The 19,572-nt window shown below is 40.4% G+C and overlaps 5 protein-coding genes across 7 annotated transcripts; all 5 read left to right on the top strand.

The window, feature by feature from the left end:
• Positions 1–585: 585 nt before the first annotated feature.
• Positions 586–3,070, top strand: LOC120454242 (nose resistant to fluoxetine protein 6). Its single transcript, XM_039639354.1, has 8 exons — positions 586–826; positions 891–1,260; positions 1,320–1,593; positions 1,674–1,786; positions 1,845–2,055; positions 2,115–2,296; positions 2,350–2,821; positions 2,885–3,070. The coding sequence occupies exons 1-8, from the start codon at positions 586–588 to the stop codon at positions 3,068–3,070; spliced, it is 2,049 nt and encodes a 682-aa protein (XP_039495288.1).
• A 901-nt stretch (positions 3,071–3,971) lies between these two features.
• On the top strand, positions 3,972–6,629 carry LOC120453874 (nose resistant to fluoxetine protein 6). Of its 2 annotated transcripts, XM_039638778.1 has the most exons (9): positions 3,972–4,242; positions 4,304–4,625; positions 4,680–4,753; positions 4,814–5,016; positions 5,073–5,185; positions 5,240–5,453; positions 5,614–5,795; positions 5,854–6,328; positions 6,390–6,629. In XM_039638778.1, the coding sequence occupies exons 1-9, from the start codon at positions 3,972–3,974 to the stop codon at positions 6,621–6,623; spliced, it is 2,088 nt and encodes a 695-aa protein (XP_039494712.1). In that variant the 3' UTR covers positions 6,624–6,629. The 2 variants fall into 2 exon arrangements, with proteins under 2 accessions (XP_039494712.1, XP_039494713.1); XM_039638779.1 differs by lacking the exon at positions 3,972–4,242 and having other exon boundaries at positions 4,577–4,625; positions 5,282–5,453.
• Positions 6,630–8,081: 1,452 nt separating this feature from the next.
• On the top strand, positions 8,082–10,810 carry LOC120453872 (nose resistant to fluoxetine protein 6-like). The gene is made up of 9 exons (XM_039638777.2): positions 8,082–8,375; positions 8,430–8,787; positions 8,841–8,914; positions 8,981–9,183; positions 9,243–9,355; positions 9,423–9,633; positions 9,711–9,889; positions 9,945–10,410; positions 10,466–10,810. Exons 1-9 carry the CDS (start codon positions 8,105–8,107, stop codon positions 10,724–10,726), a joined length of 2,136 nt encoding a protein of 711 aa, XP_039494711.1. The 5' UTR covers positions 8,082–8,104; the 3' UTR covers positions 10,727–10,810.
• A 2,158-nt stretch (positions 10,811–12,968) lies between these two features.
• Positions 12,969–15,617, top strand: LOC120453971 (nose resistant to fluoxetine protein 6-like). Its single transcript, XM_039638923.2, has 8 exons — positions 12,969–13,267; positions 13,322–13,679; positions 13,733–13,806; positions 13,877–14,079; positions 14,157–14,480; positions 14,551–14,729; positions 14,794–15,259; positions 15,319–15,617. Exons 1-8 carry the CDS (start codon positions 12,997–12,999, stop codon positions 15,568–15,570), a joined length of 2,127 nt encoding a protein of 708 aa, XP_039494857.1. The 5' UTR covers positions 12,969–12,996; the 3' UTR covers positions 15,571–15,617.
• A 1,258-nt stretch (positions 15,618–16,875) lies between these two features.
• On the top strand, positions 16,876–19,539 carry LOC120451794 (nose resistant to fluoxetine protein 6). Of its 2 annotated transcripts, XM_039635749.1 has the most exons (10): positions 16,884–17,146; positions 17,211–17,577; positions 17,632–17,705; positions 17,767–17,969; positions 18,034–18,146; positions 18,207–18,214; positions 18,317–18,417; positions 18,477–18,658; positions 18,723–19,188; positions 19,252–19,539. In XM_039635749.1, exons 1-10 carry the CDS (start codon positions 17,017–17,019, stop codon positions 19,462–19,464), a joined length of 1,857 nt encoding a protein of 618 aa, XP_039491683.1. In that variant the 5' UTR covers positions 16,884–17,016; the 3' UTR covers positions 19,465–19,539. The 2 variants fall into 2 exon arrangements, with proteins under 2 accessions (XP_039491681.1, XP_039491683.1); XM_039635747.1 differs by having other exon boundaries at positions 16,876–17,146; positions 18,207–18,417.
• The last annotated feature ends 33 nt before the right edge of the window (positions 19,540–19,572 follow it).

The following is a 19,572-nucleotide window of genomic DNA, read 5'->3' as shown; positions in this document are numbered from 1 at the left end:
TGCACAGTATGTGTATTTGCTTTTCCCTGTTTTTCCGCTTTTCCCGCTTAGATGTGTGTGTGTTTGTTGGGGGCGTGGCTGGGTGAGCATAACGTGATTGCTGCCAATTTCACAAAGAAGCAAATTGATGATGAGCTAATGCTTTGAAAATTATTGGAAAAAAATATTTAATAGGTTTACGTCGGGCTCAAGCTGCGAACAAAAAATTAGGAAAGGCTCGCAATGGGTAGAGAAAGTTAGACAACTTGGTTAAAGGCGAAAGACATTTTTCTTTAAAGCTGGATTATATCAAATTATGTTTGTTAAGGTAATGTAAAAGCTTAGTAAAATAATTCATATAATACTTAATTATAATTGAGCATTTGGCACGCTTTTGTGGAAGCTTAGGCAGCAAATGAGTCTTATGTCTTCGGTATGGCTATTTATAAATAATCGAGGGCCTACTACGAGGGAGGTTCCCATGAGTATGGTCAGGGTTTTCCTTTAATAGACGCGTATTGGAACCCCCGTTGATAACGCTTATCGGAAGATTACGCCAAATCATTTGAGACCGCGCCAAAAGCAATCAAACACAATCGAATTAACATGGTCAACGTAATAGCCATTATTTTTCTCTGCGGTGTGGGTCTCATCCATGCGAGCCACTTAAAAGAAGAACTTAATTTGGTTCAGCACCGCTTAAGGATGCTAAAGGAGTCACTATCCCTGAATATTGACCAAGAACCCGTAGACACTGAAGCATCTGGCACGAATGATACCCAATGCCTGGCGGATATAAAGGAGTTTCTTGGAGGACTAAATACTGGCAGCTACTGGGCATTCAAAAGTGAGTAAAAAACAATTTGAATTGTAAATTAATGATTAATGATACGATTTGAAAAAAATTTCAGTGCTTGATTCCTGGGGCTCGTTTCCCTCGGGTCTGCTATACGGAACCTTTTACGATCTGGGAAACTTCGATGAGTGCCTCAATGTAAATCAAGAGATCAGCAGCAGCCAAACGATTAAGGGAAAATATTGCTTCATGGCTGTGCCTCTGAAAGATTTTCTTGATACCGGAATAGATGCCTTAGAAGGCATGCAGATCAAGATTGCCACATGTTTTCCGGCCTCCTGTTCGGCAACTCAAATCGAGAAGTTTGCTGCGCAATTATATCGAAATAAGTTCAGCTCAAGCATGAATTTTAATATAAGCATTGCTGAGGACGGTTGCCAAACAAGCGATTCCGATCCTTGGGATGGCCTCACCATTTTCACAGTGTAAGTATAGTACAAGTTTAGAACTCTCATAAATAACTCATAACAAATGTAATTTACAGGGTCATTCTGTCAGTGCTTACCTTGATAGTAGTTGGCGCAACACTTTACGACTATTTTCTTTGCACAAATCAAGAAACACCTGCCTTGATCAAGATCATATCGGCTAGGGCGAATTCGCGAGCTCTTTTTCATCTTCAGGTTGGCAGTTCCAATTCGAATGTAATTGATTGCCTTCATGGCATTAGGTGCATGTCGCTCATCTGGGTGGTTTTTCTGCTTGAGCATATGTATTCCCTGATATCCCCGAACATCAATTTTACCTATGCGCTTGCGGTAAGTGTGTGCTGCGGTATTTGCAAACACAAAACACACTTTCAATTAAATATTGAAATACACTTTAAATACATTTGCAGTGGCTAGAGAAACCGGCAGCCAGCTTTTTCGTACATGGCTATTTCTCAGTGGACACGTTTCTCTTTATCGGTGGCTTGCTGGTATCCTTGACAGCTCTGCGCACCATGGACAAGTGAGTGAAAAATCTTTAATTATATTAATGGGTAATTTACTGAGTAAATTGGCTTCAGGACCAAAGGAAAACTGAATGTCCCCATGATGTATGTGCATCGCATTATTCGCATCCTACCCGTGCTGGCCATGGCAATCTTGATCTACGTAAAACTAATGCCTGTTGTGAGTGGCGGACCCCTTTTCAAAAGTGGATTCCATGGCAAGGAGGCGTGTGTGAATGGCTGGTACTGGGACCTGCTCTTCATCCAGAACTATGCTACGAAAACAGCTGTAAGCTTCAGAGTAAGCCTAGATCCTTGTTCGTTACTAACAAATGTTTCTTTCAGTGTCTTGATCAGTCGTGGTATTTAGCTGTGGACATGCAGCTGTACATCCTATCCCCTCTGCTCCTGATTGCTCTCTACAAATGGGGCAAGAGGGCGGCTTGGGTCATTGTTGGCATTGTGGTTTTGCTGTCTGGTTGCCTGTTTGCCACCCAAATGGTCAATCATTACTCAATGAGTATTAAGTATGTCCTTGCAACGCCTTGCTGTCACCTTATTAACCGCTGTTATCTTGCAGAAATGGTGGTGGCGATGATGAGGCCAACTCAAAGTTGTACCTGGCCACGCACACACATGCGGCTCCTTGGCTGATTGGATTCCTGTTCGGATACTTCCTGCACTTGAATCGTGGCAGAAAGTTCCAGTTGAGTCGACTGGTCGTGTGGTCGGGTTGGCTCCTCAGCCTGGCCATGATCTTCACCTCGATCTTTGCACTATATCCGTCTGCCAAGTGGAGTGCTCCTCCTCTTTCCACGCTGGAGGAATCTCTGTACTACACTCTCACTCGGGCTGCTTGGCCTTTGGCCATGTGCTGGGTTGTGTTCGTCTGCATGCAGGGTTATGGCGGTCTGGCTAACAGTTTCCTCTCCACCCCCTTGTGGCAACCCCTCTCAAGGCTCTCCTATTCCGTCTTCATCTGGCACATGTTCGTCCAGGAGATAAACAGCCGGAATGTGAGGACCAGCACTTACTTCTCTTCCTACACTGTGGTATGTAATGCACCTTTCGACCATTTTAATTTAGTTTCTTGCTTCACATTCGGTATCTTGCAGATGCTCAACTTCTGGTCTGACTTTGGCATCAGTCTGATTATGTCCTATGCCTTATATCTTATTATTGAGGCCCCTATAGGTGGACTGCATTCACTTTGGAGTCCCACTCGAAATGTAAAGTCGCCAGCGGCTGTTGTGAAGCACAAGTGTAATGGTGATGAACCACAACATAGATTAGCTGCTTGAACTGATGAATATTTAATGAAATTTCTGGCATTTACGTAACTTAAGTGTATATTAAACAAAAAAAAGAACAGCATTGATTACGAAACGGAGTTTCTAAAGTAGATGATTATTTTATCTCTTATATTCGGTATCGCAGATGCTCAACTTCTGATCTGACTTCGCAGATCAAAATCAAACCGAATTTATTACAAATCTTGGTTCCTAAAATATACTAATATTTATTGTACAAAATCCGTTAAAAACAGATATTATAGTGTCTAAGGCCTAAATATTTTTTGTAATTTTTGATGATGATGTTTGAATAATGGCCAAAAATCGTTTTTCTCGTTTTTTTTTTTTTGCAACTATAAATATCAGTATTTTGATTAGAACACTCGAAATATTGATCCGAAAATAGAATGTCATACCTCATTGAGCTCGTAATTAAATTTCCAATCAAACTATGTTTTCAAAATAAATTTTTTTTTATTTTCAAATTTTTTGCAATTTTTGATAATGATTTTTGAATATTGGCAGAAAATCGTTTTCCCGTTTTTTGCGTCTATAAATATCAGTATTTTCATCACAGCATTCGAAATATTGGTCCGAATATGGAATGTCATACCTCGTTGAGTTCGTAATTAAATTTCCAATCAAACTGTGTTTTCAAAAAAAAAAAGTTTTTTTTAACATTTTTGGGTTTTTTTATCTAAATATTATCTAATAATTCCTCTTTAGCCTAACTAATCGCAAAAATTGACATTTTCTCGTGAATAATACTTAGTGCCAGTATAAACAAGTTACCCCAAAATTACATACATCTAATCGTTTGTCCTAAGTGCAGATAGCGCTTATCGCTTCTGATTTGCCATATAAAATCACAGTCAATTCCCTCAATGCTCTCAATTGCAAGTCAATTAAAATGGTTAATGTAGTGAGTATTTTACTGCTCTACGGACTGGTCGCTACCTGTGCCTTGAAGCTTACGGATCCCAATGAACCGGATACATATGAATACACTAGCCAGTTGCGGCCACTGGGATTGGAATTCGCCGAGTTTTTTAAAAATGTGACTCTGGAGAGCCTGGGCGTATCAGACTCCAAGTTGGCCAGTGCGAAGGATGTGTTATGTATGGCTAAATTGGCGGCTGTAATGATTGGCCTCTCATCAAGACAAATTTGGGCATTAAAGAGTGAGTCAATCGAAATATATTCCAATAATCCTGCAATCCTAATGTTGGTGATATTTATTAGTGATCGATTCATGGGGTACTGTTCCCAGCGGACTTTTGACTGGCAATGTGTACGATCTTGGCAACTTTGATGAATGCCTCTCCATCAATAAAGTGATCAGTGGTCAGAGAATAACAGGAAAGTACTGCTTCCTCCTGGCCAACAAAATGAGGATAGCCACTTGTTTTCCGGCCTCATGCTCATCCACGCAAATGGAACCCTTTGTGAAGAAACTGATGGCATTGGTTCACCTGAACAGCTCCAGCATTGATATGAGGATCAGTGATGCCAGTTGCCAAACAAGTGAAATAGAACCTTGGGATGGACTGACTATATTCACCATGTAGGTTAATTTCTGTTCTTATCACTAGGGTTTCCCTAACCTATTTGCTTTCAGAGTAATCCTATCCCTGATGACTGTTATTGTGATATCTGTTACGATATTTGATTACTTCTTGTTCGATGATCACAGTAAGTAGCTAAATGCACTACTTCCTAATAAAGTACATAGCACTAATGGCAATTTTCCAGAGAATCTCCCAGCTCTGGTGAAGGCTTTCTCGGCTAGAGCCAACTCTCGAGCACTTTTCCGCATCGTCCCAAACAAAAGTAACTCAAATGTGATCGAGTGTTTCCACGGCATCCGCTGCATGACACTCTTCTGGGTTATCTACAGCCATGAATTTATATTTTATCTGGTATCACCAAACTTAAACACGAATGATTTGTATTCTGTAAGTATACTTAACAGTAATAATTTAAAGATTTTCGAATAATGTGTATATTCTAGTGGTCCGTAACACCTTTTTCCAGTTTTGTGCTACACGGCTACTTCTCAGTAGACACTTTTTTCGTCCTGGGAGGCCTTTTGGTATCTATGATTGCTCTACGTCACATGGAGAAGTAGGTACATCAAGTGCCATTTAAAAACGATATTAATATCTAAACTCCTTATAGATCCGGGGGAAGACTAAACCCACTTTTGATGTATCTTCACAGGATAATACGCATTTTGCCTGTCGTTGCCATCGCCATAGTAATCTACATGAAAATGATGACAGTAATCAGTGGTGGTCCAATGTTCAAAAATGGTTACCATGGCATGGAGAATTGTGAAAATGGATGGTACTGGACTTTGCTCTTCATTCAGAACTATGCAGTGCTGAATATTGTGAGTAATACATTAACGTAATCGCGTTAATCAGATACGATATGGTCACAGCATAGAGATAATTCGATAAAAAACGTTATCAAACCGCGGCCTTAGACTGCTTTTTACTTTCCTAATATGTATTTACCTAATGCAGTATGAACTTTTGTATTGATTTCAGTGTCTGGATCATACTTGGTACTTGGCAGTGGACATGCAGCTATTCATCATCTCTCCAATCCTCCTGATGGCTCTTTACAAATGGGGCAAGAAAGCGGCTGCTGGAATCGCAGTACTTGTGGTTTTGCTATCCGGCTGCCTTTTTGCCACCCAGATGGTCAACCACTACTCGCTGCTTATTAAGTAAGGTTACTGATTAATTTTGATATGCTGAAATTTGACACTAACTTGATGTACACAGAAATAAGGACGGCAATGACGGAGTTGCCAACCAAAAGTTGTATCTAGCCACTCACACACACGCTGTTCCCTGGCTCATTGGATTCCTATTTGGCTATTTTCTGTATATAAATCGCGAAAGGAAGTTTCAGTTAAGTAGGCCTACAGTGTGGATAGGCTGGCTTCTTAGCCTGGCGATGCTGTTCGCCTCGATCTTTGCTCTATATCCGGCTTCAAAGTGGACTGCTCCTCCACTTTCCACGCTGGAGGAATCTCTATACTACACCCTAACCCGGCTGGCTTGGCCCTTGGCCATTTGCTGGATAATCTTCGCCTGCATGCAGGGCTATGGTGGTTTGGCCAATAGTTTCCTCTCCACACCCTTGTGGCAACCGCTTTCTAGACTCTCCTACTCCATGTACATTTGGCACATGTTTGTCCAGGAGGTGAATGTCAGAAATGTTCGGACTAACACATACTTCACCAACTACATTGTGGTAAGTTATGGTTTGTAATAGCACTTACAAGTACTATGGTTTAATATTACTTTTCTTGCAGATGCAACGTTTCTGGTATGATATTGGTTTTACTGCGCTTATGTCCTACTTTTTGTACCTAATTATCGAAGCCCCACTGTGTGGATTTGATAGTCTTTTACGGCCGCGAAAGGACCCTCCTGCTACCAATCAAGCATACACTATTTCTAATGAGAGCAATATGGAGAACCGAGATCACGATGATCAAAGTGACACTGAAAAAAACCCTATTAATATTTCTGAAGTACCTAAATAATTTAAGAACGACTTTCTTTTCTATTTAAAAAGTAATAAACGAATCAGCAATTGTAGACTTTTACCGCCTTTTCCTATTTTGGGTGCCATAACTTACTATTTTTTAGTGAGGCAAAACAATAGTAAATAGCAAACAAACTCATCGCAAGGTAATTTCCTCTGCTACTCAGAAGTTTACTGATTGCTCAAAACTACCTTGCCAGACGCAGAATTAGTGAATAAAAATTGAACCCCATAAAAACAATGACGGTCCCCCATAAAATGACTGACTAAGAAATCATTGTTGATCTTCTATTACGTTATCAAATTGTCCACCTGCTCGTCACTTAGAGAGCTATAAACGGCATAGATAACGTATCATTAGTTATTTAAACAGTATACCCCTTCTCAATTTTTGTTGGTAAGACCGTAAGTGACACTTGTTAATTAATAATACTTCCAATTGAAATACTTTCCCAGAGTTCCTACTATTTACGATACCAAGCAATTGTGTTTGATGGTCTCCAAGCGCTCAGAAAAACTTGAATTGTGTGTTCTTTTTATAGGTGTAAGAACAATATTTCAATAAATTCATAAAAATAGTTACATATTCCCTAATTTCAATGACATATTGGCTGATTACATCTTTCAGTTGAATTCAGTGAAAAAGCACCCAATAGATAACGATTACTGGTCTAATCATTCACTTGAATAAATTTCTATTGAATTTAAAAGCCGGTCCATAAAAAAATCTTGCCACTTAAAGCATTTCCGCTACTGCGAATTACAGATAATTAGATAGAACTAACAAAGTTTTTCATCAAATTAGTAATATTCAAAATTTAAATGTTGTTGATAGTATAGGCAAAAACATAACAGTGGTTTTATAAATGCTTTAATGTTTTTGTCAAAACCATGACAACATTAAATACCAGCCAAAGTCGTAATATCATCCCATATGATGACCATTTGACCTGGTACAGACACGATGTTTAAAGAAACACCTTCACTTTGTAAAATTTAAAGTGCTTCACTCTTAAAAATTGGATTACCTGAATAATAACCAGCCAGACTCTATTCAGCGAAATCTTTGTTAATCGAATTCTAAATAAAATGCGGACGATAGTATCTTCAATGGAAATAATCGTTTTTCGTGTTTATTAACTATTACCCTGACGACAATTGTTATTCCCAGCAGTTGCAGGGAACATCCTATTTTAATTTGATTTACATCAAAAATTCAAGAACCGATTCCAAATTTATTAAGTTGTCGTAAAATCACCGAGCCTCATAATGTGTTTATGAATATACCGAATTTTAAATTAACTATAAGATCAGGACCATGTCTGAGTTCTGCTTTTCGTGCTTCCAAAGGGAAAAGGGTAGTAATATTCGAGTCTCCACTTAAATAAGTCAACCTTGCCCTTATCGCACCCAATAGTTATCGCTTGTATATAAACGCTCACGATTTGGACAGAGGCCATTAATTGCGATTCAGTTAGCATGGTTAAAATTCCCGGTTTTATTCTGCTTAGTGGGCTTGCGCTCATCAGTGCCACACAGCCTGAGGACAGAAGTGTCCTGGAAGAATTCCAGCGTCTGAGGAAGCTCAAGCCGTTGGGTATTGAGTTCGCCGACTATTTTCGAAATGTAACGCTAGGTGATTTGAGCCTCTTCGACTCCCAGTTGCCCACACAGGATGATCTTCAGTGCCTCAATGACATATCCATGCTCGTCTCGGCTCTCCAAGGTGGACAATATTGGGCATTGAAAAGTAAGTCAATCTAAGTAATCTGCGAGATTGAAAGTAATACCCTTGCATTGGCAGTGATTGACTCATGGGGAGGCATACCATCTGGTATTTTCACGGGCAACGTGTACGACTTGGGAAACTTCGACGAGTGCATCAACATCAAGAAGGACAGCTTACGTGGAAAATACTGCTTTTTAGACGTCTCACCCGCAAAAATGTTGGGCGTTCAGAGCTCATTATCCGGCATAGTGAAAATGAAAACTGCAACTTGCTTTCCGGCTTCCTGTTCGGCCACTCACATGAACAAGTTCGTGGATCAGATATTGAAGAGGATACTGAACGTGACTATACCCAGTACGGCCATGAGTATTAGCGAGGATTCTTGCCAGACAGCCGAAAGGGAACCCTGGAATGGACTGACCATTTTAACAATGTAAGAAGGTTTGAATCTTCATTGAAGTGGCTTCTAAGGCTTTCTGATTACAGAGTCATATTATCACTGATGGCCGTTGCCGTGACTATAGCTACGTTGTACGATTACTTCTTGGTCAGAAGCCAAGGTAAATTATGTTCATAATTCTATATCCAAAACATAAACTAATATTATTATTATTCTTACATAACAGATCAACTTCCCACGGCTGTCAAGTTGTTTTCAGCCAGGGCCAACTCGCGTGCTCTTTTCCGCGTTGTGGAAAACAAATCGAACCCGAATGTAATTGAATGCCTTCACGGAATTCGGGGAATGTCCCTTTTCTGGGTGGTTTGGCTGCATCAATATGCAAACATATTCACTTCGCCAAACATTAATCGATTTAGTATTCTTTCGGTAAGTAATTAATCTTATTTTATAAAAAATATTATATACTAATTTTCCTTATTTTCTAGTGGCTTCAAACGCCTTTCACAATGTTTTTTCTGGAGGGACCTTTTTCTGTCGACTCATTTTTCTTTATCGGCGGCTTGTTGGTTTCATTGATTACACTGCGAGTAATGGAAAGGTAGAACATTAACTTATTCCCAGGAAACCAAAAATTATATTCAAATGAATTTTCAATCCCCTTGCAGAAACAAAGGCAGACTGAATGTGCCACTAATGTATCTTCACCGTTTGATCCGCATTCTTCCCATTTTGGCCATGTCTATTCTGGTCTATACCCAACTTACTGGTGTTTTGGGGAATGGGCCACTTTTCAAAGGCGGATATAGCAAAAAAGCAGCTTGTGAAAAAACTTGGTTTATGACCTTGCTTTTCGTATCTAACTTCGCCAACGATATGGTAAGTGGAAACTGATGTTTTATTTATAGTCGTTTAATGAAATGTACTGAACTGTGAACAAAATCCAAATATTTCAGTGCCTGGATCATACCTGGTATTTGGCGGTGGACATGCAGCTATTCCTGATATCTCCTATCCTGCTATTTGCTCTATACAAATGGGGCAAGAAAGCCGCTGCTGCCATATTCGTTTTAATAGTTCTGCTTTCTGGATGTCTGTTCGCCACCATGATGGTTAACCACTATTCTATAGCGAGGTAAGATAACAGAATATATGTTTGTCTGACAACTATATACTAGTATACTTCACAGCCTTGACCTTTCTTTGCAAAAGAAAATGTATTACCACACCCATACTCACGCTGCTCCGTGGCTCATTGGATTCTTATTTGGATACTTCATGTACTTGAATAAGGGAAGGAAGTTTAAACTGAACTGGATGGCCGCCTGGTCTGGATGGATTCTTTGCCTGGCCATGATCTTCACTTCGATCTTCGCACTCTATCCCAAAATTGAGTCGGGAAAGCCTTGGCTAATGACCACCCTCGAGGTGTCATCTTATTACACCCTGACCCGTGTGGGCTGGCCCATGGCAATTGGTTGGGTGGTCTTCGCCTGTATGCAAGGATACGGCGGTCTGGCCAACAGTTTTCTCTCCTCTCCGCTGTGGCAACCTCTTTCCAAACTGTCATACTCCATCTACATATGGCATGGTTTCATCCAGGAAATTAACCAGCGAATAGTTCGAACAAACACATACTTCTCCAATTACCAAGTGGTAGGTCTACTTACACTTTTATAAGAATTATTTCGATCTTTGTACCCTTTTTCAGATGCTTAACTTCTGGTCAACCATGGGTTTCACAGTGCTCTTTTCCTATCTACTGTACTTGCTTATTGAGGCTCCTATTGGCGGACTTGACATCCTTTTACGCCCTAAGATGAAAGCACCAGCAGAGATTAAGCCGACAACGGATTCGGCCCAAGTGGGCGAAGGCCATGGAGTTGATGTTGACTCAAGTAATCAAAGAGAACTGGAAGGCGCTGACTCAACTGTTGAAACACCAGTTGATAAGGCTGAATTAGAACAGTAATAAATAGCATAATTGATTTACATATATATTTAAAAACCGTGTGACTCTTTAATCCGCGTGCCTAAAATATATTGCTAGGTGCATGAAAGCAATATTCATATTTGTGATAAAGTTGTTTTAAATAACAGAGAAATGTTGTGTTCCTAATCTTACCAAGTCTCTATTGGTACTTTGTTTTAAAAGCATTGTTACCTGCAAAGATAGGCTTATCAGTCGTTATGCATTCTGTTGATTGTGAAATGCCTAATGTCATTGATTTTGTTTGTAGTGTTTGACGGTGCTTATCTTATTTTCGCATTCGCATATAAAAGGGGCCCGAGTTCCCTGAGAAACCATTAATAAGAGTTGAGCCAGCATGGTTAACATGGTTTTCTTTTAGTGCCTCTTTTCCAGGCGCTCCTCCATTTTAATTTCAAATAAATTTTTGTTTAATATGTGATCATTCACCATATTAAGATAAACGTTTTCACGCCTTGCAGTATGATTGTAAATCAAAATGACGATTACCTGATAACAACTAATAGTCTCATTACGCGGTAATTGCTCCTGCTGCCCAGAAGTTTTACTGATTGCTCATAACAACCGATAACAGTGGGGGTATGTGAACTACAAGCTTATCTACGCTACATTGAATGGAAACGGAGGTAGCACAATTACCCAAGTACCCATTGCGGGTACTGGAACTCAGATTCAGAACATTAGGAATGAGACCCTTCAAACCAATACCGAAGGTTCACATATCTGGGTTCCCTAGGAGTTAAGTTCGCTTATGACTTTCAAAATGTATCACAATGTCTTATGATCAACCGATTTAGCCCCTGCTGATGATTAAATTTAAGGAACAATAACAAAATGTATGATTATTATAAAGAGAATATTAAAACTCATAGAAACAATATTGGGTGTCCCCAATAAATGAATGTCTAAGCTACCAGAAATTATTGTCTACCTTTGATTAGCTTATCAAGTTGGCCACCTTCACGTCACTTGGACAACTTTAATGCCATAGATCGCGTTTTATCAGTTAACTTCATATGACTTAAGTAGTATTTACCTTGGCAATTTTTAGTTGGTGAGACCGCAAGTGACACTTAATAAGCTTCCAATTGAATAGCTTTGACAGCAGTTCCCGCCCTTTACCGCCAAGTGCTCAGAAAAAACTTGTATTGTGTAAGAAAGAGCACATAGGTATAAGACCCACATTTCAATAAATTCATAAAATAATTTTCCTTTAATTTCAATGATACATAAACTGATTACAGCTTTCTGCTGAACTCAATCCAATCGATAACGACTTTTGGTCTAGTCACTCACTTGAATAAATTTCTGTTGAAATTATAAAGCGGCCATAAATAAAATCATAAGAAACCAAGTTGCAAAGTGATTATAGTATAAACCCCAATAGTAAAGAATTTAAGCAGTTTAGGTCCCAAAATCTTCTTCTAAAGGGCATTTCAGCTACTGCGAATTTTAGATAATATTCATTATAATTGTACTAGTTTTGATCGGTATGTGGGCGTGGCCAATATCAGGAATCAAACTTGCGCAGCTTTTTTTTCTCAGCATGCTTAACCTCAACTATCTTACTTTTATAGTTGCTGAGACCGAGTCGTTCATACGGACATGCGGACGGACAAACGGACGGACATTTCCAGATCGAATCGGCATGTGATACTGGTCAAGAATATATATATTATAGGGTCCGAAGGATGCTTCTACCTAGTACATACTTCTCAACAAATTTACTCTACGAGTAATGGGTATAATAACATATCACCCTAAACCGTAATATCAAACCCAACCGATGGCCACTTGATTCCTGGTTAGGAATGACAACCTGTTGGCCACTATTCTGCGAAATCTTTTTTGGTCGAATTCTAAACAATATACGACTGATAGACTTTCAATGGAAAAAATTGTTTTCCGCATTCAGCCTGGCGACAATTGTTGTTCCCAGCAATTGCAAAGTGCATTCTAATTTTATCAATTTTTTACAGCGTAAGTCCGGAAACTGAATTTATTAAGTTACAGTTACATAAATAATTTGCAGTAAAATCAGGAAGATACGTAACGTGTTTATGTACATGTTGAAAATAAGATTTGGACTATGACAACTGAGTACTGCGGCTCGTTTTTCAAAGGAAGCAGGGTAGTAGTATTCGAGTCTCCACTTAAATAAGTCAACCTTGCCCTTATCGCACCCAATAGTTATCGCTTGTATATAAACGCTCACGATTTGGACAGAGGCCATTAATTGCGATTCAGTTAGCATGGTTAAAATTCTCGGTTTTTTTCTGCTTAGTGGGCTTGCGCTCATCAGTGCCACACAGCCTGAGGACAGAAGTGTCCTGGAAGAATTCCAGCGTCTGAGGAAGCTCAAGCCGTTGGGTATTGAGTTCGCCGACTATTTTCGAAATGTAACGCTTGGTGATTTGAGCCTCTTCGACTCCCTGTTGCCCACACAGGATGATCTTCAGTGCCTCAATGACATATCCATGCTCGTCTCGGCTCTCCAAGGTGGACAATATTGGGCATTGAAAAGTAAGTCAATCTAAGTAATCTGCGAGATTGAAAGTAATACCCTTGCATTGGCAGTGATTGACTCATGGGGAGGCATACCATCTGGTATTTTCACGGGCAACGTGTACGACTTGGGAAACTTCGACGAGTGCATCAACATCAAGAAGGACAGCTTACGTGGAAAATACTGCTTTTTAGACGTCTCACCCGCAAAAATTTTGGGCGTTCAGAGTTCATTATCCGGCATAGTGAAAATGAAAACCGCAACTTGCTTTCCGGCTTCCTGTTCGGCCACTCACATGAACAAGTTCGTGGATCAGATATTGAAGAGGATACTGAACGTGACTATACCCAGTACGGCCATGAGTATTAGCGAGGATTCTTGCCAGACAGCCGAAAGGGAACCCTGGAATGGACTGACCATTTTAACAATGTAAGAAGGTTTGAATCTTCATTGAAGTGGCTTCTAAGGCTTTCTGATTACAGAGTCATATTATCACTGATGGCCGTTGCCGTGACTATAGCTACGTTGTACGACTACTTCTTGGTCAGAAGCCAAGGTAGATTATGTTCATAATTCTATATCCAAAACATAAACTAATTATTATTATTATTATTCTTACATAACAGATCAACTTCCCACGGCTGTCAAGTTGTTTTCAGCCAGGGCCAACTCGCGTGCACTTTTCCGCGTTGTGGAAAACAAATCGAACCCGAATGTAATTGAATGCCTTCACGGAATTCGGTGCATGTCTCTTTTCTGGGTTGTTTGGATTCATCAGTATGATAACGTATTTTCTGCGCCAAACATTAACCGATTCAGTTTTCTTTCGGTAAGTAAACATTCATGTTGTCAAAGGTACATTAAATATTTAATTGCTCCTATATACATTTGTTTTTAATTTTCTAGTGGATTCAAACGCCTTTCGCAATGTTTTTTCTGGAGGGAAATTTTTCAGTCGATTCATTTTTCTTTATCGGTGGTTTCTTGGTTTCATTGAATACACTGGGAACAATTTGCAGAAACAAAGGCAGAATGAATGTGCCAATAATGTATCTTCGCCGCTTGATCCGCATTCTTCCCATTTTAGCCATTTCTATTCTGGTCTATACCCAACTTACAGGTGTTTTGGGGGATGGGCCACTTTTCAAAGGCGGATATAGTAAGAAAGCATCATGTGCAAAAACGTGGTACATGACCCTGCTTTTCGTATCTAATTTCGCCAAAGATATGGTAAGTGGAAGCTGATCTTTGATTTATAGTGGTTTATTGAAGTCTGTGAACCAAAACCGTAATATTTCAGTGCCTAGATCATACCTGGTATTTGGCGGTGGACATGCAGCTATTCCTGATATCTCCTATCCTGCTATTTGCTCTATACAAATGGGGCAAGAAGGCCGCTGCTGCCATATTCGTTTTAATAGTTCTGCTATCTGGATGTCTGTTCGCCACCATGATGGTTAACCACTATTCTTTAAAGAGGTAAGATAACAGAATATTCTTTTGTCCGAAAACTGAAAAACTTTTAAACTTTGTTATTTCACAGCCTTGATTTTTCCTTGCAAAAGAAAGTGTATTTCTACACCCATACTCACGCTGCTCCGTGGCTCATTGGATTCTTATTTGGATACTTCATGTACTTGAATAAGGGAAGGAAGTTTAAACTGAACTGGATGGCCGCCTGGTCTGGATGGATTCTTTGCCTGGCCATGCTCTTCACTTCGATCTTCGCACTCTATCCCAAAATTGAGTCGGGAAAGCCTTGGCTAATGACCACCCTCGAGGTGTCATCTTATTACACCCTGACCCGTGTGGGCTGGCCCATGGCAATTGGTTGGGTGGTCTTCGCCTGTATGCAAGGATACGGCGGTCTGGCCAACAGTTTTCTCTCCTCTCCGCTGTGGCAACCTCTTTCCAAACTGTCATATTCCATTTACATATGGCACAGTTTCTTACAGGAAATTAACAAACGAATTGTTAGAACAAATACTTACTTCACCAATTACCAAGTGGTAAGTAAACGGGTACTATCAATAATAAGAATCATTTCTATCTTATTACCCTTTTTCAGATGCTTAACTTCTGGTCAACCATGGGTTTCACAGTGCTCTTTTCCTATCTACTGCACTTGCTTATTGAGGCTCCTATTGGCGGACTTGACATCCTTTTACGCCCAAAGATGAAAGCACCAGCAGAGATTAAACCGAGAACTGTTTCAGAACAAGTGGGAGAAGGCAATGTAGATAATGTTGACTCAAGTAACCAAAGAGAACTGGAAGGCACTGACTCAAGTACTGACCAACTGGCTGAAAAGACTGAATGAAATCAGCAATAAATATCATTATTGATTAAAATTGCAAAAACCATGTGACTCCTTAATCCGCGTGCCTCACGTATTTTTCAAGGTGCATAAAAGCAATTGTCACGTGTTTGATAACGATGTTTTAAGTAACAGAGATTTTGAGCTTAATCTTACCAAATCTCTATTGCTACTATGTTTTGAAGCATTGTTATCTGCAAAGATAGGCTTCTCAGGCGTTTTGCATTCTGCTGATTGTGAAATGACTAATGTCATTAATGGTGTTTGTAGTGTTAGCCGTTATCAATGCAGGACAACCGAATGACCATAAGTTCTGTCAGAGCCTTTGCCCTTGATTTCGTTGGTCAAGTTAGGGATTTTTATGTGGAGGAGCTGAGCACTCTGGACTCCCGATTGCCAAGTCTATATGTCTATATGATGTGTCTAAACAAAACAACTGCTTAACGTCAGCTCGGTCATGAGTATCAGCGAATCCAGTTGCCAGACTAGTGAAAGTGAACCCTGGGACGGAGTCACCATTTTGATGATGTATGTAAGTGGTGCGCAGACTTTGAAATCAGTTTTCGGCTAATGCATGCTGAAGGGCTGCTTAGTGGCTTGGTTTACTTTGTGGGACTAGTGTCTGGTGAAGAATCAGGGTGAATAAACAAAATCTTATCGATCCGAATAAATTCTTACTACACTCTTACTTGAGTTGGATGGAACTCCCGTTCTTATTGAACAGAAATCACAGATGGATGATCCTGCAATCCTAGTCCTAATAATTTATATCTTAATGTAAGTAAATAAACGTATATTATTTTTTACCAAGCAAGGTAAAAAAACGAACCAAAACAAATACTTCAATGTCTCTGGAATCTGCCTGCTTATTCTTAATTTTCTAGCTTTTATAGACAGACGGATATGGTCAGATCGACTTGGCTATTGATCCTGGTCAAGAGTATATATGCTTCCTTCAATCGGTTCGGTTATATACTTTTCAACGAATCTAATATACCCTTTTACTCTACGAGTAAGGGGTATAATAATCCGCGTACCTTACATATTCCTAGGTGCATAACATTATTTATGCCTTGCGCGATAGATTACAGAGATTTCGTGTACTTAATCTTACCACGTTTCTATTGGTACTTAGTTTTAAAAACATTGATAACTGCAAAGATTGGCTTATCGGTCGTTTTCCATTTAATCGGTTTTGAAATGACTAATGCCATTGATGGTTCTTGTAGACGGTGCTTATCTCCTATTAATTCGCATATAAAAGGGGTCCGAGTTCGCTTAGAAACCATTAATACGAGTTGTGCCATTATGGTGAACATAGTCGGAGTAATTTTCCTTTGCGGGCTTGTCGTCATCAATGCAGGACGACCGAATGACGAAGATGTCCTGTCAGATATCCAGCGCGTCACGCAACTCAGAGCCTTTGCCCTGGACTTTGTTGGTCAAGGAATGAAATTTAATGTGGAGGAGCTAAGCACTCTGGACTCCCGAGCTCCAGGTTTGGAGGATATGCTGTGCCTAAGCGATTTAGCTTCGCTAATGACTGGACTATCAAATGGCCAATACTGGGCACTGAAAAGTAAGTGAACTTTAAACCGAAACCGAGTGGGATTTTAAATGCCGTATCATCTGTATTGCGTCAGTGTTCGACGCCTGGGGTTCCAAGCCATCTGGTCTACTCACGGGAAACATGTACGACCTGGGAAACTTCGACGAGTGCCTCAACATCAACAAGGAAGTCAGCCTGGGCAGAACCATCCAGGGAAAGTACTGTTTTCTTTCAGTGTCTCCTGCCCAGGCGCTGGGAGTCCAGAGCTCGATCATTGGGCGTTTTAACATTGCCACTTGCCTACCGGCTTCCTGCTCGGCAACTCAGATGAACACGTTCGTGGGTTCGTTGATGAAACAGCTGCTTAACGTCACTATTCCCAGCTCGGCCATGAGTATCAGCGAGTCCAGTTGCCAGACTAGTGAAAGTGAACCCTGGAACGGACTCACCATTTTTATGATGTAAGTGGTGCGCAGACTTTGAAATCAGTTTTCGGCTAATGCTGCTGATTACAGAGTGATCTTATCGGTGATGGGCTCCTTAGTGGCTTTGTTTACGTTGTGGGACTACTGTCTGGTGAAGAATCAGGGTGAGTAAACAAAATTTTATCGATCCGAATAAATTCTCTAAACGATTAGCGATCTTTTCAGAACAACTTCCCGCCATTGTAAAGGTATTTTCGGCTAGGGCGCACTCACGAGCTCTATTTCGCATTGTAGAAGTGAACTCTAATCCAAATGTGATCGACTGTCTTCATGGAATTCGATGCCTGTCGCTCATTTGGGTGGTCTACTGCCATCAATATGTAATGGCAACTGTTGCTTCAAATATCAATCTCTTCCATGTCATCTCGGTAAGAAATTATAAATTTCATATAATTAAATTTATATGTTTCAAATGAATCATTCATTGTATAGTGGGAGGAGACACCATATGCCAGTTTTATTCTGCATGGCTTTTTCGCTGTTGATTCGTTCTTCGTCCTCGGCGGACTATTGGTGGCTCTGATTTCGTTGCGTTTGATGGATAGGTAAGACGACTCTTAAGTTACTTTTAAACGTTCCATGATGATATTGGATTGCCTCCATAGAACAAAAGGTAAACTGAACGTTCCTATGATGTACCTACATCGCGTCATCCGCATCGTTCCCCTTTTGGCGATGGCCATTTTGATGTATATGAAACTCATGCCCATCGTAGCAGACGGACCTCGATTTGCCAGTGGGTACTCGGGAAAGGTGGATTGTGAAAATGGTTGGTATTGGACTCTGCTCTTCGTGAATAACTACACCAACGAAAAGGTAGGTCCTGGTCTGTGCTTATCTCAATCATAAACTGATATCAATTCGCTGGACCTTAGTGCGTTGGTCATACCTGGTATCTGTCGGTGGACATGCAGCTATTCATCCTATCGCCGATCCTGCTTATCGCACTCTACAAGTGGGGAAAGAAAGCAGCTGCTGGCATTTTCGTGCTAATCGTATTACTTTCCGGCTGTCTCTTTGCCACCATAATGGTCAACAAGTACTCCCTGGTGCTCAAGTATGAAAAAATACTTTTACTTTTCTTTTGTAAATTTGTTTTCATACCACTTATATTTGTCTAGGCATTTTTCACTAGATGCACAAAAGGATATGTACTTTGCTACCCATACCCATGCTACGCCATGGTTGACAGGATTTCTCTTCGGCTACATTCTGCACTTGAACAGGGGAAAGAAGATCCAGCTTAGCAAGGTAGCCGTGTGGTCAGGATGGGTCCTCTGCCTGGCCATGTTCTTCACCTCGATCTTCGCCCTGCTCCCGTACGCCAAGTGGACGGGTCAAGATCTGTCCACCTTTGCGGAGGCTTCCTACTACACTCTGACTCGAGTGGGCTGGAGCATGGCCCTCTGCTGGGTGATCTTCGCCTGCATGAATGGATACGGAGGACTGGCCAATAGTTTCCTCTCCTCCCCGCTGTGGCAACCGCTATCCAGACTATCCTTTTCCGTGTACATGTGGCACATATTCTTCCAGGAAATCAATGTGAGAAGCATGCGAGTGAATGCATATTTCTCCAACTACACCATTGTAAGTATTTCAACATTTTGCGGTAACATTTGATATCTTCAACTGTGTTCATAATCTCTCTAGATGCTCAACTTCTGGTCCACCTTTGGATTTGCGGTGCTGTTTGCTTATGTGATGCACTTACTTATTGAGGCTCCTTTCGGTGGTCTCGACTACTTCCTGCGACCAAAACCAAAAACTCCCGCTCTTGTCAAACAGAAATCACAGATAGATGAGAACGTACCCCAAAACCTCGAGGAGATCAAAGTGACGACTTCGACACACGCTGAAAATTAGTTGTAAGAACGATTCTCCTTCTCCACTCCTAATAGAACTAGTAATTTATATCTTAAATGTAAGTAAATATTTTTTACCAAGCAACACGATTGTTTGATTCGCTTTCTT

This window comes from Drosophila santomea, chromosome 3R, assembly GCF_016746245.2.
Source record: "Drosophila santomea strain STO CAGO 1482 chromosome 3R, Prin_Dsan_1.1, whole genome shotgun sequence".
NCBI lineage: Eukaryota > Metazoa > Arthropoda > Insecta > Diptera > Drosophilidae > Drosophila > Drosophila santomea.
The sequence above is the reverse complement of the archived record's forward strand: the minus strand, read 5'-3'. Positions and strand labels throughout refer to the sequence as shown.

Excerpts from the sequence above, each read along its gene's own strand:
- LOC120454242 (XM_039639354.1), top strand. The coding sequence starts at position 586 with ATGGTCAACGTAATAGCCATTATTTTTCTCTGCGGTGTGGGTCTCATC. Across the intron at positions 1,261-1,319 it reads GGCCTCACCATTTTCACAGT|GGTCATTCTGTCAGTGCTTA; the intron begins GTAAGTATAGTA and ends TGTAATTTACAG. Across the intron at positions 2,056-2,114 it reads AGAACTATGCTACGAAAACA|TGTCTTGATCAGTCGTGGTA; the intron begins GCTGTAAGCTTC and ends TGTTTCTTTCAG.
- LOC120453971 (XM_039638923.2), top strand. The coding sequence starts at position 12,997 with ATGGTTAAAATTCTCGGTTTTTTTCTGCTTAGTGGGCTTGCGCTCATC. Across the intron at positions 14,730-14,793 it reads AACCACTATTCTTTAAAGAG|CCTTGATTTTTCCTTGCAAA; the intron begins GTAAGATAACAG and ends GTTATTTCACAG. Across the intron at positions 15,260-15,318 it reads ACTTCACCAATTACCAAGTG|ATGCTTAACTTCTGGTCAAC; the intron begins GTAAGTAAACGG and ends ACCCTTTTTCAG.
- LOC120451794 (XM_039635747.1), top strand. The coding sequence starts at position 16,876 with ATGGTGAACATAGTCGGAGTAATTTTCCTTTGCGGGCTTGTCGTCATC. Across the intron at positions 18,418-18,476 it reads ATAACTACACCAACGAAAAG|TGCGTTGGTCATACCTGGTA; the intron begins GTAGGTCCTGGT and ends GCTGGACCTTAG. Across the intron at positions 19,189-19,251 it reads ATTTCTCCAACTACACCATT|ATGCTCAACTTCTGGTCCAC; the intron begins GTAAGTATTTCA and ends TAATCTCTCTAG.
- LOC120453872 (XM_039638777.2), top strand. The coding sequence starts at position 8,105 with ATGGTTAAAATTCCCGGTTTTATTCTGCTTAGTGGGCTTGCGCTCATC. Across the intron at positions 9,356-9,422 it reads ACACTGCGAGTAATGGAAAG|AAACAAAGGCAGACTGAATG; the intron begins GTAGAACATTAA and ends ATCCCCTTGCAG. Across the intron at positions 9,634-9,710 it reads CTAACTTCGCCAACGATATG|TGCCTGGATCATACCTGGTA; the intron begins GTAAGTGGAAAC and ends CAAATATTTCAG.
- LOC120453874 (XM_039638778.1), top strand. The coding sequence starts at position 3,972 with ATGGTTAATGTAGTGAGTATTTTACTGCTCTACGGACTGGTCGCTACC. Across the intron at positions 5,186-5,239 it reads GCTCTACGTCACATGGAGAA|ATCCGGGGGAAGACTAAACC; the intron begins GTAGGTACATCA and ends AACTCCTTATAG. Across the intron at positions 6,329-6,389 it reads ACTTCACCAACTACATTGTG|ATGCAACGTTTCTGGTATGA; the intron begins GTAAGTTATGGT and ends CTTTTCTTGCAG.